The sequence below is a fragment of the Urocitellus parryii genome, chromosome 3, assembly GCF_045843805.1.
Source record: "Urocitellus parryii isolate mUroPar1 chromosome 3, mUroPar1.hap1, whole genome shotgun sequence".
Taxonomy (NCBI): Eukaryota; Metazoa; Chordata; class Mammalia; order Rodentia; family Sciuridae; genus Urocitellus; species Urocitellus parryii.
In genome coordinates, this window is record NC_135533.1 from 153,575,903 (window position 1) to 153,600,021 (window position 24,119).

At 35.7% G+C, this 24,119-nt stretch overlaps 1 protein-coding gene across 1 annotated transcript in view; it reads left to right on the plus strand.

Annotated features, from left to right (window-relative positions):
• The first annotated feature begins 11,261 nt into the window (after nucleotides 1-11,261).
• Nucleotides 11,262-24,119, plus strand: part of LOC113199521 (sodium/glucose cotransporter 1-like) — a 68,933-nt gene continuing 56,075 nt past the window's right edge. Inside the window, exons 1-4 of the mRNA XM_077796468.1 lie at nucleotides 11,262-11,372; nucleotides 16,343-16,414; nucleotides 20,990-21,094; nucleotides 22,542-22,601. Of these exons, the coding sequence (XP_077652594.1) occupies nucleotides 11,262-11,372; nucleotides 16,343-16,414; nucleotides 20,990-21,094; nucleotides 22,542-22,601 (348 nt within the window). The remainder of the gene's footprint in view (nucleotides 11,373-16,342; nucleotides 16,415-20,989; nucleotides 21,095-22,541; nucleotides 22,602-24,119) is intronic.

Here is a 24,119-nt window from a genome sequence, read left to right on the forward strand (position 1 = left end):
TTGCATTGCACACCAGAAAGAAGGGAGTCACTTTTCCTGTAGACTTTGCTTTCCCTATAAGCTTCATATGGTAAAAGAGTGAGGTTGGGCACTTAGCTCTCTCCCTTTTCACCTACTTCCCTTTTCCCAAATTTCATTGAAATAAAGGAAATCATCATGTCACCTTGTCATCTTTCCATACCTCTCATAATGTCTCTGAGTGGAAAACTTCTGACTTCAGAAATAGCCTCACAAAAAATGAACATGGACTCTGATCCTCAAAGGCCCTAATGTCATATTTTTCAAACATGACCATCCTTCATCAGTTTTAGTATTTTCCATATGGGAAACCTCCTGAAAGGTTAGAAGACAGTAGAGGTAGGGACTGCAGCAATTAAAACCAACATTCCAAGACAACGGACTGTTTAGAAAGTTGAGTTTTATTTTTTCTAAATGATCCTTCACAAGTAAAAAAAAAAAAAAGAACTGGACTTCCTGATCTGATTACTCAGTTAAAGTAAATGAAGCACAGAATACAGCTTAAGAGTCCAAGATCATAAGCTTCTTACTGGCCACAAGGACACTATGCATCTCAGCCTGTGGGTCACAAAATCAGGCAATCATTCCTGGTGACCAAAAGATGGTTGAGCAGGTGGGATATCTGCAAGTACATCAATCTCCCTGGATGCTCTCTGTACTAGAAGGACATTGTCCTGTGAAAATAACTAGATCCAAAGTATTGAAGTAATTCCCCCTACTCATTGGGAAAGAGAAAAAATATTTAGGCTTGTAGAAATCCCCACAAAGGAGGGGAAAGATGTTTTATGTACTTTGAAGGACCAGTTGTAAAACAAGACACAATCCAGTCTCTCTCTGGCTGTTTTCACTGGTGGTCAGAAAAATTGGGAGAAAACAATATTAAGATGCCCCCAATATATCCTTTATAATTACCATGAAATATGATTAAATCTGTGCAAAAATCCAAAACCATGATGATAACAGAACTCTGACCTCCTCCAGGTCAGGACTACTGAACTGGAAGACCAGGGAAACACATACCTTGAACTCTCTCACCAGGAGCCTAAACCTGACCTACTGCTAAAGAAATGCCATCCAGCTACCTGTAGTCAAAGATACAGGTTAGTTTTTCTGGACCCTGAGCTAACAAGCTCAGGACAATCCTACTCACTGGGTCAAAAATCATGCCAAGGGCTGGGGTTATCACTCAGTGGTAGAGTGCTTGCCTAGCACATGTGAGGCAGTGGGTTTGATCCTCAGCACCACATAAAAATTTATAAATAAAATTTCAAAAGTTATTGTGTTCATCTACAACTAAAAAATATATTTTTTTAAAAAAATCACGTCAAATATAACATCAAGCTACCATAAAATATCAGGCTGAGATGTTTTGTCACTAGAGGGAGCCAGAGGCCACCAAATATAATTCAAGCTCCAGACAGTATATGCAAATTTCCCACCAAGTGGCCTGCATTCACAAGAGGGATGGCACTTAACAAATAACTTTTTGGGAGGCTGGGATTGTGGCTCAGTGGAAGAGCACTTGCCTCATACATATGAGGCACTGGGTTCAATCCTCAGCACCACATAAAAATAAATAAATAAAATGAAGGTGTTGTGTCCATCTACAATTAAAAATTCTTTTTTAGAAAATACCTTGTTTCCCATAACTCCATGTCCCCTGATGAAATACAGAAAAGGAAGACAATCCTAAAAGAGGATTTGTTAGCATTAGGAGTCAGCTAGGTTGTACGTTTACCCTAAAAGAGCTAAGATTAAAATTCAAGGTAATGGGCTGGGGTTGTAGCTCAGAGGTAGAGTGCTCCCCTAGCAGCAGTGGGGCCCGGGTTTCATCCTCAGCACCACATAAAAATAAAGGCATTGTGTTGTGCCCATCTATACTCTAAAAAATAAATATTAAAACAAAAATTCAAGTTAATAAGGATTTTATTCTAAACTAAATGTGGATAGCTTTTTTTAATTTAAAAAAAAAGGAGAAAGATTGATTCATTAGTGCTTCTCTTCTCAAGTCTTCCCTGCAATGGGAGATAATATAAGCACCCAGCTTAGCATCCAATCCAGAGTTTCAAAACCCTATTGGGTAACCTCCAAAAAAAAAAAAATACTTGAGAATTAATCTAACCAAGGATGTAAAAGGGCTTACAATAAAAATTCCAGAACACTGAAGAAAGAAATTGAAGATGTTAGAAAGACATCCCATGATCTTGGACAGAATCAATATTGTCAAAATGGCCATACTAACAAACGCAAATTACAGATTTAATATAATCCCCATCAAAATATCAGTGACATTCTTCACATAATTAGAATAAACAATTCTTAAATTCATCTGGAAGAATAAGAGAGAGAAGAAGAGCCAAAGCTACACTAAACAAGAAATATGGAAGCAGGATGCATCACAAAACCCGATCTGAAATTACACTACAGAGCTATAGTAACAAACAGCATGGTATTGGCATCAAAATAGACATGAAGACCAATGGAACAGAAAACACAGAGACAAATCCACACACCTATAGCCATCTGATATGTGGCAGAGGTGCCAAAAATATAACTTGGAAAAAAAGACAGCCTTTTTAACAAATGGTGCTGGGAAAACTGGATAGCTATGTGCAGAAAAAATGAAACTAAACCCTTATCTCTCATCCTGCACAAAACTCAAATCAAAGTGGATCAAAGACTTAGGAATAATACCAGAACTACTAGAAGTAGTAGTACTACAACTACTAGAAAAAAAATAGGGTTAACATTCTATCACATAGGCGCTGGCACCAACTTCCTTAACAAGACTCCCAAACTGCAAAAAATAAAACCAAAAATCAATAAGTGGGATGTAATCAAACTAAAAAGCTTCTACACAGCAAAGGAAATGTTTAAAAGCATGAAGAGAGAGTCTATAGAATGGGAGAACTGGCCAGATACTCCTCTCGTGTGTGATTAATATCCAGAATATACAAAGAGCTCAAAACACTTAACATAAAAAAATAAAATAAAATAACCCAAAGGCTGGAGTAGTGGCTCAGTGGTAGTGCATTCATCTACCACAGGCAAGGCACCAGGTTCAATCCTCAGCACCACATAAAAATAAATAAATAAAACAAATGTATTTTGTCCACCTACAACTAAACAATGTATATATATAAAAAAACCCAATCAATAAATGGGCAAAAGAAGGAAACTGAAACTTCTCAAAATAAAAACACAAATGGCTAACAAATATATGAAAAATGTTCAACATCTCTAGCAATCAGGGAAATGAAATTCAAAATTATACTAAAATTTCACTTCACTCCAGTAAGAACAGAGATTATCAAGAATAAGAACAACAATAAATGCTGGAAAGGTTGAGGGGGGAAATGTACACTTGTACATTGTTAGTAGGACTGCAGACTAGTACAACTACTCTGGAAAGCAGTATGGAGATTCCTCAAAAATCTAGGGATGGAACTCCCTATGACCCAACTATCCCATTCCTTGGTATTTTCCCAAAAGATCTAAAATCAAAATACTGCTGTAATACAACCACCTCAATGTTTATAGCAGCACAATTCACAATAGCTAAATTATGGAATTAAACCAGATGCCCATCAATAGGTGAATGGGTTAAGAAATTTTGGCAAATATAAACAATGGCATTCTAGTCAACTGTAAAAAAAATAAAATAAATGAATAAATAAATAAAATTATGACATTTGCAAGTAAATGGATAGAATGGAAAATATCATGCTAATTAAAATAAGCCAAACTCAGAAACCAAAGGTCAAATGTTTTCTGTCATATGTGGAAACTAGAGTAAAATAAAGGAAAGGGAAGGGAGGGAAAGGTAAGATAACATAAAGAACCAATTGAATATAAATTAATAGACAAGTGAAAGGAAGTCTAGCAGAAGAAGGAGAATGGGAGAGGGGAGGGGGAGGGCAGGAGGGAAAAGGTAGAGATCATGAAGTCAAATTGATTCCTATGTATGTATGAGTTTGTCAGGATAAACTCAACTATTAGGTATAACTATAAAACTCTGATTTTAAAAAAAAACCTATAGGGGGTGAAGAAGAGTTCTACTTCCAGACTGGCAATATGGTGTTTGTGTGTAAGTAAAACATTTATGATTTATTTATTTACTTACTAGCTGCATCTGGAAATAGTCTTAAGGGCACATGGCAAATAAAGATGTTTAACCACTATTCCCCAATACCAGCCCAAAGTGACAGGTGGGTACAGAGGAACCAAGTGTCCAAGCTCAAAGTCAAGAGCTATGGTATCTTCCCAAGAGGGGCAGTCCATCAGCATTTTTCTTCCTACTACAGCCACCTGTTGGAAAGGCTAAATTCTAGGTTATTTTAAGAAGTGGGGGCATTCTTCTTGCACTTGGTCATCACCTGTGGGACAGAGGCTCTCTCTTTGGTGCAGCATATTGAGAATACTGAAATACATATCACTCTTGCCATATCTCATTCTTAAGGCAGAAATTCCATGCTATGAGAATCAATCTGAAAATACGAGAAGCCTCCAAACAAGTACACAGCTCCTAATGCAGGCATGTCACTCAGAGAAGAGCTACCACTGTCCCTATGCCCTGCCCCAGGGCCATAGCTCAGAAACTATGGGAGGGAGGAAGGAAGGAAGGGAGGAAGGGAGGGAGGGAGGGAGAGAATGGGAAGAAAGTCTAGGCTGATTGCTTCACTAGAAACATAAGCTAATTTATCAAAAGAACCAGGAAAAGAGACAGTCGAGAAGAGCATTCTTGAAGACAGAAAAAAAACTCAAACACTGACCTCAAAAACTGTCCTGACTAATGAGCCTGAAATTAATTGGATCATCATCACGATGAAAATGTTTTTAATTGGAGATTCTGGCCAATATGGAGCATGAGTGACCAGATTTGACCTCCTGCCTGAAACAATTTTTAAAAATACAAAAGATATGGAAAATGTTTTTAAGTCATTGGACATCAGACAATAAAAGACCATAAGAGAAGGGAAACTAACAAGCAAAGCCCTACAATTGCTCCAGATGACTACATGGAAAGTTTGCAAGGCTGAGGTTCAGGGAGTGAAGAATAAAATTAGAGCCCAGTGGTCTCCCTGAGTTGAACAGCTCCCTGAGAGCTGTGTAGAATCCTCAACAATTAGAGTTCCTTGGGCAGAGTGCTAAAAAAGGAAAGAACTGAACAGAAAGAGAACTTTGCAAATATAAGGATTAAGGTATTCTGATGATTAGCAATCAGTAAATACATATGAGAAACCACCAAAAGCCAAGGAATAAATAATCAAATGAATTAAAGAGCATACTTCCCAGAGAAAATTCAGGGCTGATAATATACCTAATCTCATCATCAAGCATGCACATTTCATAATTCATGGAACATTAAGTAGAGCACTCAAAAGACTTTGCCTGAGTAGTGAAGAAAATTAACCCTATACTCTCTGTAGTCTCAAGTAAAAATAAAAAAATCTTAAAAGCAAGTCTGGAATAGATTAAATTCTTTCAAATAATTGACCAATACCCCAGAAAAAAATCAAGAATATTTGAAGGAATAAAAAAAATATTTGACACCCAACAAGATAAAATTCATAATATCTGTCATTCAACCATAAATTAACAGACATGGAAAAACATGAAGAAATATGATCCATAATAAGGAGACTATCAACCAATCAAAACTGATCCAAAATTTACATAGATAATAAAAATGAAGCAAGGACATTTAAGAAGCTATTATATTGCCTTTCCATACATCTAAGAAGCCAGAGGAAAGATCAAACATGTTTGGTAAATATATGGACTTTTTTAAAATTAAACTTCAAAAACTACAATGTCTGTGATGACAAATATATTTGATGATATTAATGGCAAATTAGAAATTACAGATTAGTGAACTTGATGACCTAGTGTTACAGGGCTGGGACCCTCTAGGAAGCTGAGGCAACACAAAGACCTCACTACACTTCAAACCCTAATTCTTGTGGTCAAGTCAGAAAGATTTCAGACATGTTGCTCAGCATAACAGGCATGAGTTTTTTAGAAGTTACAGGAAAGGGGAAAAGGGGACACTCTCAAAAAAGAGAGTGGGTCCTCTCAAAGAGAAAAGGGACAACATACCTCTCCTACACTCACTCCAGTTTTATTGAGGATCCCAGAGAAGTTTCCACAGAGTCAACCCAGGTCCACCTCCTGACTTTTGACTGACAGCAGAATGACATCAGACTTTCAAGTCCCCACTGCCATGACAACTCTAGGTTACTTGGGCCCATAATGGCCAGTTCTAATTGAAACCTATTCTTACAGTTTTATGGTTAGGTGGCATTATTCTTACCTTCCTGAGGGATCTGGTCTGAATAATGGTCATAAAGGTCCCATTAATGGTAACTTGGGTTCCTCTCATGAACATTATTTAGGGCTAGTATTTCTCCTGCAGATAACAGGTTGTTTTCTGAGGAATGTGACATATCCATTGCTTCTTGGAAAAGAAAGTATGTGGGAGGTCAGCACAGTGGGCCCATTTTATAGAATCATTCCCTTGACCTCATGTTTCCACCTCTCACATCTGTCTGTCTTCTATCACTAGCAATAGAAACTATGCAAAATTAAGAGAAAGTTAAAGGATTGGAAAAAATAAATTAAAGTATTGGTGACACCTATTAGATACCTTCAAGTGGTCAAATAAACATGAAGTTTATAGTCTGAGAAAGAGAGAGAGGATTTGAAAAAAAATGTCAGAAATTTTTCTTAATTTGATGAAAGCTATACACCACAAATCTAAGAAGTCCAAGAAACCATACCATAAAAACACAAAGAAAACTATACCAAGGCAGATCATAATCAGCAAATTTCTTAAATCAACTCGTTTAAGAAAATTTTTTAAATGACCAGAAGAAAAAATTTATATTATATACAAAACAAAGATGAAGATGGCAGCAGATTTCTCATAGGAACAATGCAAGCCACGACAGTCCAGCACATCTTTAAAATATTAGATTTTTTAAAGTTCATCTAGAATTCTTTGCCTATAAATATATTTTAAAAACAGGGCTAGGTAAATATTTTTGGAAACACAAAATCCAAAATAATGTATTATTATTTTGTATCATCAGACTTGTTCTACAAGAAATATTAAAGGAAGCATCCAAGGAGAAAGAAAATGATCTCAGAATTCCAAAGGAATAATGAAGAATGCCAGAAATGATACTTATGTGAGTAAATAGAAAGACTTTTCCTTGTTATTTAAATCTCTTTAAAGATTATTAGACCATTTAAAAGAAAAATAATAACATTTATAAATTAAAATTTAACATTCTTAACAAATGTAAATTTGTTCCATTTGTAATAAATGTAAAATACAATGCATGACAACAATATTACAAAAGCTAGTAGGAAAGAAATGGAAGTATTTCATTGTAAAGTCCTTATGTGTGAAATGAAATAATATCATGTAAAAGTAAACTAGATTAAGGTAAAGATATTTACTCTGAACCTTAAAGCAACATTTCAAACTGAGAAAACACAACAGTTACAGGTAATAACCTCACAAAGGAGATAAAATGAAAGCATGCATGTACACACACATACAATGCTAATGAATCCAAAAGAAGGAAGATCTGGGGATTTGGCTCAGTCATAGAGTATTTGCCTAAGATGTACAAGGCCCCAAAATCAACACCCAGCACCACCCTCACCAAGAGAAAAAAAGGAGGAAAAAAAGAGAAAAGAGAATGTGTGACAGACAGAAAACAAGTAATATAATTGGTATACTTACACAAACCATATCATTACTCATATAATCAAAAGGCAGATTATCTGCTTTTAAAAAAGCAAAACCAAACTACATACCAGCAACAAGAAACTTACTTTAAATATAAAGACACCAATAATCTGAAAGTAAAATGATTAAAAAAAAGATATACCATGCTACTATTAATCAAAGAAAATGAAGTGGTTATTTTATCATTAAAAATAGATGTTAGAGCAAATAATGTTATCAGGTACTAAAGTTTCATTTCATAACAACAGAAGGGTCAATTTATCTAAAGAACGTGCTTATAATGCATCATACTATGGCAGAGCTGTTTTGTTGGGTTTTTAAAAAATTGAAAAATAATAAAGTGAACAATATTGAGGAATTTTCAACAACTACATGGTGAATTTGATCAAAAGTTTTCACTTAATGGTTCAAAAAAATATTTGAAATATTTAAATAAATCAGAAACAAACACCCAACAAAAAAAGTATAATGATTTTTTAACAGAATTTGAGTTTGTTTAAAAAAACAGTGTGGATTCTTGCACCAAAAAGAAAAACATTTCAGATGGAAAGATTATGAAAATTGTTATTGTTTCAGTTATGAAAACTTGTTAGAAAATCATGAAAAATGTTTTTAAATATATATTTTAGAAAATTCATTTTTCAAGTATATTTCAAAACAATTGCTCAAAGAATACAAGTCCTTTCTAATGAAAAATTAATGGATTCAAAATGTGAAAATCTGTAAGTATCATTCTTTAGTTTTAGTTGAATCATGCAATATAAAACACTGTTCCATTAATATTTTAAATGCATTTTTTCAAAGGACATCCAAATCTATGAAGAAATGTTATCAATTCATGACCTAAAAGATAAAACTTATGACACAGATATTTTCAATGTTCTATTTGTATCATCAAAGAATAATTTCTCCTAGATATGAAAAAATTAGTTTTTATCATGACAGATAGTACTCCAGCTATATTGGGATTTAATGGGATTTTAAAACAAGAGATTGATGTTTCCCTTATTGCTTTATTTACTCTGTGAAACATACTAAAAATATTTCTGCTCAGTTTTTACAACAGATTCCATGAAAAGCACCATGGCCATGGATGGATATAGTTGTTAAGATCATTCAATATATATGTGTAAGTGCTTTGAATCGTCACCAGTTTATGAAACTAGTGAAAGAAATAGAAGGAAATGGATTTTTTATTTAGTTTTTTAAATTAGCGCTTCATAAACATGATGCTGAAATTCACTGTGGTATATTCATATATACATAGCATAATTTTGTCAATTTCCTCTCCTTTCCCATCCCTCCTCAAGGATATTAGAAAGAGATACACTTATACTTTGGTGGAACTGAAAACCAATACAGCCACTCTGGAAAGCAGTAGGGAATTCCTCAAGAAAACTTGGAGTGGAACCAGTATATAACCCAGCTATCCTACACCTTGGTGTTTATCCAAATGATCTAAAATCAGCATACTATAGTGATATAGGCACATCAACATTTTTAGCAGCACAATTTACAAGAGCCAAGTCATGGACCAGCCCAGGTGTCCATCAACAGATGAATGCATAAAGAAAATGTGGCAATGAATTTTTTAATGCAGTCCATACTTATATTTTCGCAGTAATATATTTATCTGTGAATGAGCTAAATAAGAAAAAGAAAAGTTTGTGACCTAGCAAGCCAGCTATAAGAATTAATGTTGAAAATGAAACTTTTCATAATACAAGTCAGTAATTTTACATTCACCCAACATAAGTCAAACACATTTCATAACATATTTCAAAGATTTTAATTATACCTGGATGAAATGTAAATTGGTAGCAAAAACTACCAGAAAATTTTGAAGAAGATTTTTATGATATTGACCAATTTTAAAAAGCTTTTCAAATTATATAATGCCTCTTTGAATTCAATGTTAATGTTGAATTGGCAAGTGTTTGCAAATTTACTTAACTAGAACAGATAAAATTTTGGAACTATTTTGTTCTTGTCTCAAAGTCAAATCACTTGTTTAAAAAGATGAATTAGTTTTGTCACTGACTTACAGGAAAGCGAAATGTAACCATTTAATTCAAGTTACTAGAAAACTTTCAAGTATGTTTAGAATAACTTGATATGTAATCTACCTTTCAACTATAAATTTTATTAAATCTAAACACAGATCAAACAATTCTGATGAAAAATTACTGTGAGTAAACTATACACCTAATTTTAAAGACAGTGTAGAAAGTAATATATTTTACATGGATTGTACATTTTGGGTATATTGGTTTAAATAAAATATTTAAGTTAATTTTACCTATTTACTTTTTAATGTGGTTACTGGAAAATTAAAAATTATACCTGTGATTCACATTATTATTTCTATTGAGTAGCACAAACTAAAGTAAGACCACAGAATTCTGCTCAGGAGACTTAAGATCATACATTTCTGACTGGCTTACAAGAATAAGCCTCAGCACCTCTGTCATAGATTTAGGCTATTTTGGTTATTGCAAAAATAGGTTAATATATGTAAAGTACACAGAAGATCTGTAATTATCTAGCAAAGGCTAAATAAGCGTTTGCTATAATTACTGTCATTAGTATTATTTACCAAGATTTATTAAAATACAAACTTTTTTGAGAACTGGGGATTGAACCCAGGAGCACTATACCACTTAACTACATTCCCAATCACTCCTCCCTTTTTTAATTTTGTGACAGGATCTCCCTAAATTGTCCAGGCTGGTCTCAAACTTGCCATCCTCCTGCCTCAGTCTCCCAAGTAACTGGGATTACAAGTGTGCACCATCACGGTTAGCATTAAATAAATAAATAAATAAATGAAAAACTTAAAAAAAATACTCACATCATCAGTAAAAGAGCAAACTGCAAAAAGATGAGAACCTTCTGTGATCAGTTTGTCCCACTAGAGCTGTGACTAGGGCACCGTGAGTGACGCTGTTGACTTGGCTCAAAATTCAAGAGTCTGAACAAAACAACAACAAAACCTCAGTAATCAAGATAGATAAAAATTAATGTAATATTTTAATCACTCAAAATTATTCAAAAAGCCTCACTATGAACAAAAAAACAAAATTGTAAATAACAACAGGAGTCGTGTTATCAGTTTCTCCCATTGCCCCAGGATCTAATATGGCTTGGAAAGATGGCATGACCCATCCTGCTTCTGTCATCACACTATTCCTGCCATGTCTTACCTTTAGCTGAGGCTGAGGCTGAAGAGCTGAAAAAGGGGCAGCATTGGGCCTAACCTAATGGCCCAGAAGTGCTTGTCCTTCTAACAAGTTGGACCTAACCCCACCCAAAGGCAGGAAGTCTTCTGCTGCCCTGCCGGAAGTGGGCGGGAGGCCTGCTGGGAATACCCAGGCTGCCCTGTGGCCCTTCCCAGGATGCCCTGCGAACCAGAGCCAGAACGGGAGCCCGAGCCGTTGCCCCCTCTTGGAAGCCGGTTCTCCTTACCTGGCCCAGAAACGCCACTATGGACCTCTCCAAAGGACACAACTGGAACTGGAGCCTCGGTTCCCAGAACACCATAGACACACTGGCAATAACTTTTTACCTCCTGTTGGTGCTGGGCCTCGGCCTGTGGGTATGACTTAACTCCAGGGGAGGGCGGAGCCTGGGACTCCTGGTGGGTTTAACCCCTCCCTAGAGTGTCAGCACTGGGCATCTTGGCCCCTGCCTATGTGCATCCCTGAGAAGAGACCTCTCCACTCTTCCTTTGCTTACCCTCTGCTTACCCTTCCTGCCAGGAGTAAGCATGCTTCCTTATCAGCAAAGCCATCCTTCATCATCACCCGCTCACATGCCCGCCACCCTCCAAATAATCAAAAGGTCAAATGCTCCTGTACCCACTGCCCGGAACCTAAAACCTTAGGGGTATTTCATAAGTACTCCTTGTTATGATAAGCATGATGATGATGATGATGATGGTGGTGGTAATCTTCACAGCCATTCTGTGAATAACATAGCTTGCCTTCCCTATCCAGGAGTCTTTTTATCTGCCGGTTCAACAAATAGTATCAAAACTATTTGAAAAATGTGGATCTCTACTGCCCACATACAGACTTTTTTTTTTTTTGGTTATCCCCTAAACAATAGGTTATAACAATTATTTACATTGTTTTGGGTATCATAATATCTAAATTATAATCTAGAGATGATTTAAAGTACATAAGAGGATATTTTATAGGCTATATGCAAATGATATGCCATTTTGTATAAGGGACTTGAGCATCTGTGGATTTTGGTAATCCTCAATGGATATAGAAAGTGGACTGTACTATTATTTGAACTGAGGTTCCAAAGGTTAAATAACAACCAGGGAATAATGGAGTTCAGACTCAAACTTAAAGCTGTTGTCTGACCTGATTCATAAGCTTAACCACTCTGCATTGCAAGCAAGACACAAAAGTCATGTGTAACTTAATGTTCTGAATATTACCTTTAAATTTGAGTAAGGAGATTATATTTTTTCTTCTAGTATAAGGTTGTCTCAGTAGGGTAGAGTCATATCTCCTTTACTGCCCTCTGTCCACTAAAGCTTAGCACATAAGCACTCAAAAAGATGTCCCTTAACAATACCACCAAGTACCAGACATAGTCCTTGTTCCACTAGAATATCAAGTGTATATGAAAACTTTGGGTAGTGTCGTAGTATCTTCCCTTGAGAAAGTTATTAACCATCAAAGGACTCTGACTGGCCTGCTTCAGCAAGCAGGTGACGATGTCATCAGTTGTTAACTAGTGCAAGAGGTTTCATGCTGGATGGCCTCCTCCCAGCCAAAGTTTTAATGCCCACATAACCTATATTTTGGTGTGCTCCACCAGTTCACAGGTGGACTTTACAGTGAAGCTGGCCTTTGAAAATGTAATCATTGGACATTCTCAAAGGCTTACAATGAGTCATTTCTCTATTGGGCAGATGGACTAATGAAAACATAGACTCCACCCTATTAGGAGAACTTTGTACCAGAAGAAAAAATACATTCGGCCTTTCACATCCAAGGGTTCTGAATCCATAAATTCACCTAACTGATGTTTTTTTAAAAAATCTGTGCTGTAAATGTATACACATTTTTTTCATTATCTCTTCAACAATACAGTATAACAACTATGTAGCATTTACAGTGTATTAGGTAGAAGTAATTTTTCTAGAGATGATTTAAAGTATATGGGAGTAATGTGTAGGTTATATACAAATGCTTCACCATTTTATGTAAGGAACTTGAACATCCTCAGATTTTGGTATCCACCAGGAGTTCCTGAAACCAATCCCTCATGAACACCAAAGGATGACTGCATAGGCCTTTTATTCCAAATGGAAAAGGCAAGCCTGAAGTATTTATTCAGATCATTCAAACAAATTATTTTCTTTTTTTCCAGTGGCCATAATTATTAGTTGGCCTAGGCAGGGGCTCTGAGTAGCAAGCACCTCTTTGGGAATACTTATCCCAGTTCCCTTATTGCTTAGGAAGCCCCTACATAGCTTGCTCTTGGCACAAATAGAGGTTATTCTCTGGAGGAGGTCAGAGAACTACTAAGCCATCTAGTCACTTCCAGAGGAAACCTGCTATTTCTGCTCTTCTTCTGGGAGCCATAAAACATATGCAGATATCCAGAATACTTTGATCCTTTTCCTTCTTTATATTATTAATTTTGCTCTGGTTCTTTTTGGAAATAATATTCTGTTGTTAGTTACAAAATATTTACATGTTCATTGTAAGAAGTGAAATATAAATATTTTTAAAAATCTTACTCTTCTTCTCCAGTTCATTCCTATCTCTCTGAGGTAGCCAGGAACCATGGATCCTTCCTCCCCTTTTTCAGTTATATGTACATATACAGACACGTATAGTTTTAGTTTTTGTCTTCACAAAAAAATGGAATCATGTCATACCCATTACTCTGAGTAACTGGAATAAAATAAACCTAGACTCCTCCCACTGCATCATTAAAAAAGGCAAATTCCAGATGATCCAAAGATTTTTATACTTTATTTAAAACCCTATAAATTATTAGAAAAAGTTAGAATAATTACTCTGAAGCTTGCTGTTTTTCACTTCATGTATTTTGTAGAGTGCTACAAGTCAATAGATATAGATCTAACTCATGCTTTAATTAACTGCGTAATAATACAAACGAATACTATTCAGCTCTTCTCTACTAATTGACCCTTAGATTTGTGCCAAGTCTATTTGTTTAATGTATTGTTGCTTATTAACTCATGTAGCACAGACCCCCAGAATGGAATTACTGAGTCAGAAGAGTATGTTTACTTTAAAATTTAAAAGATATTACTAAATGGAAATCCCCAAAGGTAGTTGAGATTTTAATTTCTCACAAGCAGTTTTTGACCATGCTCTTTCCTCAAGCCCTTACTAGCCTTATTTAATTTTTTTTTTGTTTTGCCAATCTGATGCATGAACAGTAGTATCTCATTGAAGCATTAATTTATGCTTTTCAAGCTCCAAGGGAGACTCAGCATTTTTTTAATGAGTTTATTGTCCTCTGATTTTTCTCTTCTGAGAATAGCCAGTTTATTGCATGTTTTTGAATGAGCTTGTTTGGCTTTGCTTTTATCAATTTATCCTTCCTTTGAACTACTGATATTTTTTCTAAACTATCATGTCTAGACAAATGTTTCTCAACCCCAGCACTACTGACTTTGGGGGCTGGATAATTCCATTGTGGGGGGGTCCCTACATTATCATATTTTGAAGAATCCAGGACCGTTACCTGATTGTGACAATCAAACATGTCTCCAAATGTTGCCAAATTTTCCCTGAAGGATAGGGCAAGCCACCCCTACTTGAGAACCACTGGTCCAGACCTGTTAATGGTTATCTTTTTGTCATTTCAGTTTTTGTTTTCTTTAAAGAAATCAACTCTCTCTCTCCTTTTATATCTTCCATATTTTTTGCCTGGCTTAGAATCATATCTCTGCCAAGTGTAGTGGCACACACCTATAATCCCAGCAGCTTAGGAGGCAGAGGCAGGAGGATCACAAGTTCAAAGCCAGCCTCAGCAATTTAGCAAGGCTCTAGGCAACTCAGTGAGACCCTGTCTTAAAATAAAAAGATAAAAAGGGATGGGAATGTGGCTCAGTGCTTAAGCACCCCTGGGTTCAACCCCCCATACCAAAAATTGGAAAAAAATTTATTCCTGAACTCCAAAACTGTACAAATATTATTCTAACTTTTCTAATAATTTGTAGAGTTTTTTATAAAATATAAAAATCTCTGGATCATCTGGAATTTGCCTTTTTTAATGATGCAGTGGGAGTAGTCAAGATTTATTTTATTCCAGTTATTAAATAAGCCACCCTTTTACCACTGAATTGAAATAAACATTTTCATGAATGGACTCCTTACAAGTACTTTAAAGTACAAATCTGCTGAAGCCCCCTATTAAACTAGGAAGTGAGTTTTTGTTGCTGGTGCCTTGGCTTGTACAGGATGTGAAATGTACAGCTTGTGCAGTATGTGGCTTGATGGTGTACATGTTTGGGGCTTTTGTTTCTATTAATTTTGTTTCTATTAATTTCTATTAATTACATGTTTTAGGCTTTTGTTTCTATTAATTTCAGTCTAGAGATCTTTTAGGAAGTGTTGGATGCATCTTGCCCGCAATCTAGCTGTTGTGATTTGTGGTATTATTCCAGAAGGAGAGTAGGGAGGAAGAAAGAATCATGATATATGCTTAAGCCACCTTCTTGCCAGAATCTCTACTTTCTGTTTGTTCTTTTTTAATAGAAAGAATTATTTCATTCCTCTTAGAATGTTTTGTAAATTCCAAGTCTCATGTACTACCTCTACCTACCTACAGCTGACACCTTTCTCAAGAAGGGTTACCTATGCCATACTAGGACCTTTATAAATATTTACTGAATGGATGAAGTAAGACTGATTTAATGTATATGAATTTAGAGAGTTACTTTTTGGGTTTAAGGCTTTATGACATGAATAGTATGCCTGTTAAAATGCAGATACCTTGAATGGTGGCAGCAAGTTCACTCTTTCTATGGAAAAACTATTTCTGTCAACCAGCTATCATCCTTAGCTCATGCTAGTTAGGGAAATAACTGGAAAATCCTCTATATTGTCTTTTGACCATACCAGATCTGAGAATCAGAGTAGTAGAAAGGACTTGATAAATTGGAAGAACACCATAGTAATGACAGTATGACTTCCCTCCTGGAAGAAGCTAGGCATATGTTCAGGAAATTTGCTATTCTTGAATACCCAGTAGTCTTCCAGACTCCACCAGAAGCTGTTGCACTAGCTAACTATTTGGGGAGGGGTTGGATAAAGCAATCTTTTTTCACAAGAGTGTAGAGAAATAACCATGGCCTTACAGTCTCATACTTGGAAGAGACAGTAGTCTCCAGCTAGGCAGCCATGACTCTTCTCTACTGCAGGTTATAGCAGATTCTATTTCTAAAAATAAAGAAGGGAAGAATGAATTTGCGGAAGAGTGATGGTCATCTGTTTGAGAGACCTGTGTTTTGGGAGTAGTTTGGTTTCTTATATCCATTGTGGTGTTTTATTTTTGTTTTAGGCTGTAATGTCAAGTAGTCGTGCAACAATAAAAGACTTCTTCCTGGCTGGCAGAAATCTGTCATGGTGGTCGGTGAGTAAACCTTGCATGTGGCAATCCATTTAGGGAGCTGTTTGTTAACTTGCTTATTACTTTAATGTAGAGGTCTTATACCCAAAATACTTTGAAATTACTAAATCAGTCATGTCATTTAATTAGTAGTTTCCTTAACTCTAAATTTTCTTAACCTGAATATTCCCATTCATTTTAGTTTAGTAACCATTTATTAGGTGCCCAGTGCATACATGGCATTGTTCTAGGTTCCAGGACATAGGTAGAAAATAGACCACTCTGCCACATAGAAGAGCAGACTCAAGAATGAGAGTAGAATACATATTTAACTAATTAGAATATATTACAGTGCAGAACAAGAAGTCAGGAAGAACAAGGAATAGATGTGGCTTGTTGGGTGATTAAGGAGGTAGGATTGTGTGAACAGCATTTGGAGATAGAGTGTTTTCTAGGTAACAAAGTGTGAGGGCATTCCATGCAGAGGAAACAGCATACACCTAAGCATGGGAGGTGCAGAGTAGCATAGGTGCTACTCCCATCTAGATGAAAGGAAGTAGGATTGAAAGTAGAAACATTTTTCTGTATGTATGTTAATTTATTGATTATAAAAAGTGATTGGTCCAAGAGGAATGACTCAAAAACCCCCACAGTAGTGGAGGCAGTTGCCCTTCCTTAGCCCTGTATCTCTACTGGGATGGCTAGGGGCACCCCAGGTAGGAGGATGTCAAGCATAATTTATGTAAAAATAGACATACGTTTCCCATATAGGAATATAAGGTACATTTAGAAAATTGTGCAACAACCAGGCCCTTATTTAGTCATTTATTCTTTGTTCTCAAATATTAACCAGTCTTCTGGCAAGAAATTGAGTTTTCAGGATAACCTCCATGTGTCTTTATACAAAAGAAACAGGAATGCACAGTTATTAACTGATGGATCAAGCAACGTCAAAGAGGCCTTGCTTCTGTTATCTGGGAGATTTGGGGGACAGCTCTTTTCAACTCTCTGCATTATGCTTTAATTTTGTTTTTTATAAACCCAGTTTAGGAAGAGATTGATGTAGCAAAGAGCTGTTTGCACTGGGCCTCTTACTTAGTTTATTCTTTGATGGAAGATTCTAACAACATGATCTCCTCCTAGGCTATAAAGCCCCCAGTCTTTGGTAAGGACCACACTGTGGTCTTATAGAGGTGTTTTTTGTTCCCAGAAAAACAGGAATCTAATGCCTATATTACCTTGTATAACTGTGACACTTGTAATGGTTTTATTGATACACTTTAACCTCCTAATGTTTGCACATATTTTGACCCATCAATTTCTTTTTTATTATTAGGATTATTGTTAGTAAACAAAATTCAGTAAAAGAAATTGGGATACATGAAAAATTTTGCCATTTTTCTTGCTTCTTTTGTTTTTGTTCAATCAGCAAAAATCAATGGATATCAATAGCTCTTGTCAGAGTCCACAGTTACTTCCACATCACCTGTTATTGTGGTAACTTCTCAGTTCTCATCTTACCTCATTTAGCTGTGGCATCTGAAACCCTCTATCATCTGGCCTGGCTCTCAGGCTCTCTTCCTCCTTATTTCTTCAGCTTCACTAGGTTCTGCTCAGACTCTCTTGCAGGTTCTTGCCTATCTCCTCATATTTTTAGTCCTTTTGAGAAGATTTTTAGATCCCCTCAGAGCTTCTGTGGGTCTCCAGATCCTTAGTCTTTGCCCTCATCTCTCCAGTTACACTCCTCACTTGACAATTTCATCTAGTTTCTTGGCTTTAAATACCTACCACCTAGTGTGAATCCAGCTTTTTTTTCATCTGAAGACTGACCAGTTCTCATCCACTCTACCTTCAGCTCCTAGCTGCCATCATGTCTCACCTGATTAATTATAAAAGCCTCTTCTCTAGACTCCCTACCTTTCCTTCTCTATGTATATATTTTTATCCCTAGCCCACATCTCTCCCTTCAACTCAACACTGGAGATGTATAGATGCTTATTTGACACCTTTATTTGAAAGGCTCAGCAGGGATCTCATGCTGAACATATCACAAAGGGAACTCTGGATTTTCCTCTGCAAATCTGCCTCTCCTGCCATCTTCTTCATCTCATTAATAACAACTCCATCTCTCTAGCTGCTGGGGTTCATAAACTTGGAGTCATCATAAGCTCTTATTTTTCTCCCACACCCAACATCTTATAGATCAAGAAATCCTGTGACTCAATCTAAAACATATATCTGAAATCCAACCAGTTCTCATCCACTCTACCTTCAGTTCCTAGCTGCCATCATCTCCCACCTGATTGATTATAACAGCCTCTTCTCTAGACTCCCTACCTCTGCTTCTCTATATATAGTCTCCAAAGAACCAGCTAAAGTTGAGTCTGTTAACAGAACTTAAATCGGACAATGATGCCTTTCTCCTAGAACCTTCCATGGGCTCCCATATCACCCAGAATGAAAGCCCAATTGCCATGAACACCTACATCAGGCCACAGATGATCTACACCTCCTCTCCTCTCAGGCCTTCCCTCTTAGGATGACTTTCCCCAATTCTAGCCAGTGTTCTCAGTATCCTGTTTCAGTGCCTTTCCATCTGCTAATGCCTCTGCATGGATGCCCTCCCTAGATATCCCCACAGCTTGCTCTGTCAGCTCTTCTGGTATTCCTTAGCTCCTTTCTCAGGACATTTTACCCTGAAAGCCCTATTATTCAACATTCTTATCCACTTTCCCAACTTTCTTTTTCTCTATAGTACTTATTACAGTTTCCTATGCTATAAAATAAATCTACAATATATTGTTTATTGTTTCTCTTTTTCCCAAAAGAGTGTTAGCTTCATGAAGGCAGGAATAGGACTTTTTCTATTTTACTCACTATTGTATGCTTAACACCTACAACATTGTACCTGGTCCTTAGTTGGCAGTGGACATTACTAATAATTATTGAGCCAGGCATGGTAGTGCACGCCTGTAATCCCAGCAACTCAGGAGGCTGAGGCAGGAGAATTGACAGTTCAAGGCCAGCCTCAGCAACTTAGCAGGGCCCTAAGAAACTCAGCTAGACCCTGTCTCTAAATAAAATATTTTTTAAAAGGACTTGGAGATGTTGCTCAGTGGTTAAGCACTCCTGGGTTCAATCCCTGATACCAATAAATAAATAAATAAATAACAATTATTATTATTATTATTATTGAAATAATGAATAATTACTTTATAATCCATCTTTTCATTTACTCATGTACTAAGAACAACTTTCAAGATTGATTAAAATAAATATATATAGAGAGATAATATGTATATGCAGTTGCATACTATTGCATTATATGGGCGTTCCACTATTTATGCCCTCTATTATTACGCAATTTACACATTATATAATGTTTCATATAATGGTAAATGTAGAAACATACTTAAGAGTAAAATTATCATTACTTGAGTACTTGTTACATGTCTCTTCTATATTTCCTTGCCTTTTATTGGTCACTTCTAAGCCTTTTTGGTCTTGTGTGCTACTTTATGTTAATATTTCCAATGCTGTTTTCATCTTGGTTTCATTTACCTAAAAGCCTTTGTTGGTTTTAGCTTTTCTTGATAATTTGGTTTTAAATGTGTCTGATGCCAATGACATTATAGTCAAATTACGGTTTTAAATGGAGTGAGTGCCTCCACTCCATTCAGAAATTATGACTGGTTTTGGAGGTATTTTGTTCCTTTTATATGCCTCTAGGACTTTTTCATTTTAAAAGTAACAGATGTTGGTTGTAAAAAAACAAAAATTACAGTCCAAGAATGGAACTTGAAATATTCTCCCCACTCCATCTCTATAACCATAATTCTAGCTCCAGAAGCATTTTGTTTCCATGCATACATAAATATATATGTGCACAAATGTAAAATACATACAATTGTAGAAATTATGTTTTACATATAATTTATAATATAAATTATATACATATAATATAATAAATGTAATATAAACCATATACATATATAATTTACTTTTTATGTATCAGGGATTGAACCCAAGGGCACTCAACTACTGAGCCACATCTGCAGCCTTTTTTACTTTGAGACAGGGTCTCACTGAGTTGCTTAGGGCTTCACTAAGTTGTTGAGGCTGGCTTTGAACTTGCAATTTTCTTGTCTCAGCTTTCTGAGCTGCTGGGATTATAGGCATGTGTTACTACACCTAGCTTATTTACCTTATTTTATCACTTAATAGAACTACCTTATTCCTTCTGTATGCTACATTGTACTTCCTCACAATCATGTACCTTAGTATTTTAACCAGTCTCACAAAAAGTTATATTGTTTTCAGTTTTAAATTATTTCAAACAAATCCATACTTCTAAATACTTCTGCTTTAATTACATTAGTGGAGAACGTGACAACATAAGTACGGCTATTCTACTTTTTCTCATTTTCTCCCTCTTTACTTGGCTTTTAACTCATGGTTAAGGGAGATATAGAAAAAACATAAATGGGAATTCTGTACAAGGAATAATCCCTTTTGGAAAAAATGTGAAATTCATTGGGAGTTTGTATTTGTGAGAACTAATTACCTAGTTCTGATATGTATTTATCTTTTTATTTTCAGATAGGTACTTCTATTTTTGTTACATATATTGGCAGTGGCCATTTTATAGGCCTGTCTGGAATAGGAGCATCTTCAGGGATCGCTGTTGGGGCCTTTGAATGGAACGTAAGTAATATATTTTGCAGAAACTAATCTCCACATTTATTGTTGTCCAATAAAACTCACAAACTTAAAAATTTGCTTGCAACCTTGGGTAACTATGAAAGACTTCTTGAGAAGTTGTGGGGGAAAGGAACTACATGTTTGATTTTTCAAAAGGATTGTGTTGGTTTTCATTCTTAGTAAATAAAGAAACAATGTTTATAACCCTACAACCATAGGAACATAGTGAACAGAAAACTGTTAGGATATTAGGTAGGGAAAAGATCTTATTAACATTTAAATATATATATCTGCATATATATAATGTACATATACATACTTATATGTGTGTATGTATATGTACATATATGTGTGTATATATAGGCATATCTATGCATATGTCTTTGCATAATATTTAGAATGGGTTAAACCAAGCTCTTTGAGAATTCAGTAGTTACTATAACTCTTCTAAGTTATCTCACAGAAATACCAGTTCCAACCATAAAACATAAAATATTGGATTATTTATTTATTTAATGGAATATATTTGTTGTAGGAAATATTCTTTTTCCTGATTTCACCCAATTTATAAATGAATTTTAATTCATTTATTAATCAGAAAGCTCCACATTTTTTAGTCTCATCTTTGTACTTACATTCTACAAAAAATAAAGAATATTTCTACAGAGTCAAAACCTAAAAATTCTGTTCTTCATCACTGTTAAGTTCTCAGAATTTTCAAACATCACTTTTCTTCATATACTCAGCTCAGCTCACATTATCCCTTCTTTATAAATAAATCCAGAACCAAATATGTTACTTAATTTCAATTGTGTGACATTTTTACATAGTTTCTCTCACTTTTCCCTTAATGTTTTTTTTTATTTTTAACAATATTTTAAATTTATTAAAATATAAGCCACCCTCATTCTTGGAAATTAACTCAGTTTACTTCCCCAAATTAAGAGCCTTCTACAGACACCTGGCGTGTGATCTACCCCTATAATCCCAGCTACTTGGGAGGCTAAGGCAGAGGTTCACAAGTTCAGGCCAGTCTCAGCAACATAGAAAGACCTTCAGCAATTCATGAGACCCTGTCTCAAATTTTAAAAAAAATAAAAAAGGCTAGGGAAATACCTCATTGGTAAAGTGCCCTGGGGTCAATTCCTAGTACCAAAAGTAAATTTTTTTAAAAGAATCTTTGTGGGTTTTTTTTTTTTTTTGACTTTTTTTTCCCCAGGGCTGAGGACCGAACCCAGGGCCTTGTACATGCTAGGAAAGTGGTCTGCCACATAGCCAAAGATCATGTGCCTGAAAATTAAGTCATTTTTTTCTGAAAGGTGTATTCTTGGACCTTTATTTGTAAGTCCCAAGTATCAGGCTCAAAATTAATAGTAACTGAGCTTGCATCTCATTTAAGAGCTTGACCTAGATGGGTCCCTGATTTAATTGTTCGTCTTCTTGATTTCAGACTATACTTATGGTCTTTGTTCTTGGTTGGATATTTATTCCTATTTACCTTAAGGCTGGGGTAAGTGTCCACTATTAGTTACTCTATTCTCTAAATATTTTTTCTCACAAATATTGCAAGTGTACTAAAAACATCTTAGAGGACAACTTAAACTTCTTAGTCTTTTGATGCTTGTACTGACTTCCCTAATCGCAAGATGCCTACAAGACATATGCTTCCTTGGGTTAACAAACACCAATAATTGTTGGCTTACTGAATAGTTTATCCTTTAAGGCTTGTATAAGAAAACATTTTAAAGTTTATTAAAAAATAAAACCAATTTAGGTTTTTAGAGAACAAATATGTTAATGATTGGAAGACTCAACTGTCAGAAGACTCAGCTGACTCAAATGTCAGTTCTGCCAACTGGTCTGTGCATGGAATGTAATTCCAAACAAAATCCAAATAGATTTTTTTGAGGAACTTGACAAACTGATTCTTAAATATATGTTGGAGAGTATAAGAATAGCAAAGATATTGCTATCAAAGACGATGGACTTGTCCTACCAAATGTCAAAGAGTTTTCAGCTGGGCAAGGTGGCTCACACCTCTAATCCCAGCAGCTCAGGATGCTGAGACAGGAGGATCATAAATTCAAAGCCAGCCTCAGCAAAGGCGAGGCACTAAGCAACTCAGTGAGACCCTGTCTCAAAATAAAATACAAAATAGGACTAGGGATGTGACTTAGTGGTTGAGTACCCTGAGTTTAATCCTCGGCACCCTCCAAAAAAGTATAAAAAGGCTATAATAATTAACACAGAGATAAACTCCTGTGATTTACACAGTTGTCCCCCAAAGGCCCATATGTTAAGGAGTTGTGTTACATAGTTTCTCTCACTTTTCCCTTAATGTTTGGTGCTCCTGTAAAGTGGTTGATCCCTAGCCCATGGTGCTCTTGGAAAGAATCTTTAAAAATGGGGCCTAGTGGGAGATCTTCTTATCACTGGGGACAGACAGACCTTTGAAGAGATATTATGATCCCAGCCCTTTCCTCTTTCTCTTTTCTCATCTGGCCTTGAGATAAGCAACTTTCTATGCCAAACTCTCCTGCTGTGATACAACAACAGGACCAAAGCAATGGGGTCAATTGGTCATGGGTTAAAACATTCAAAATTTTGAGCCAAAATAAGCCTTTCCTCTTCTTAAGTTTATTTATCTCAGGTTTTTTTTTAACAGTAATAGAAATCTGACTTACATACATACTCACAAGTGGAAGAGAGGCAAAAGCCCAGAAACATATATATGGACACTTATGACATTGATGGTATTGCAGGCAGATCACTAAATAAAGGAAGGCCAACTGATTACCACATGAAAAAAACAAATTGGATCCCTACTCTACACAAAATAATTTTAGGTTGATTAAAGACTTAAATGTAAAATGCAATAAAAACATTATAGGAAAGTATAGAATATATTTGTATCCTTGAAATGGAGAATGATTTGTAAATAAGATTCCAAATTCCTGGCTGATCACTAAAGTACACATACATATATGAGACTCCAGAAAGCCTATTTGTAAAAAGAAAGAACCCATAA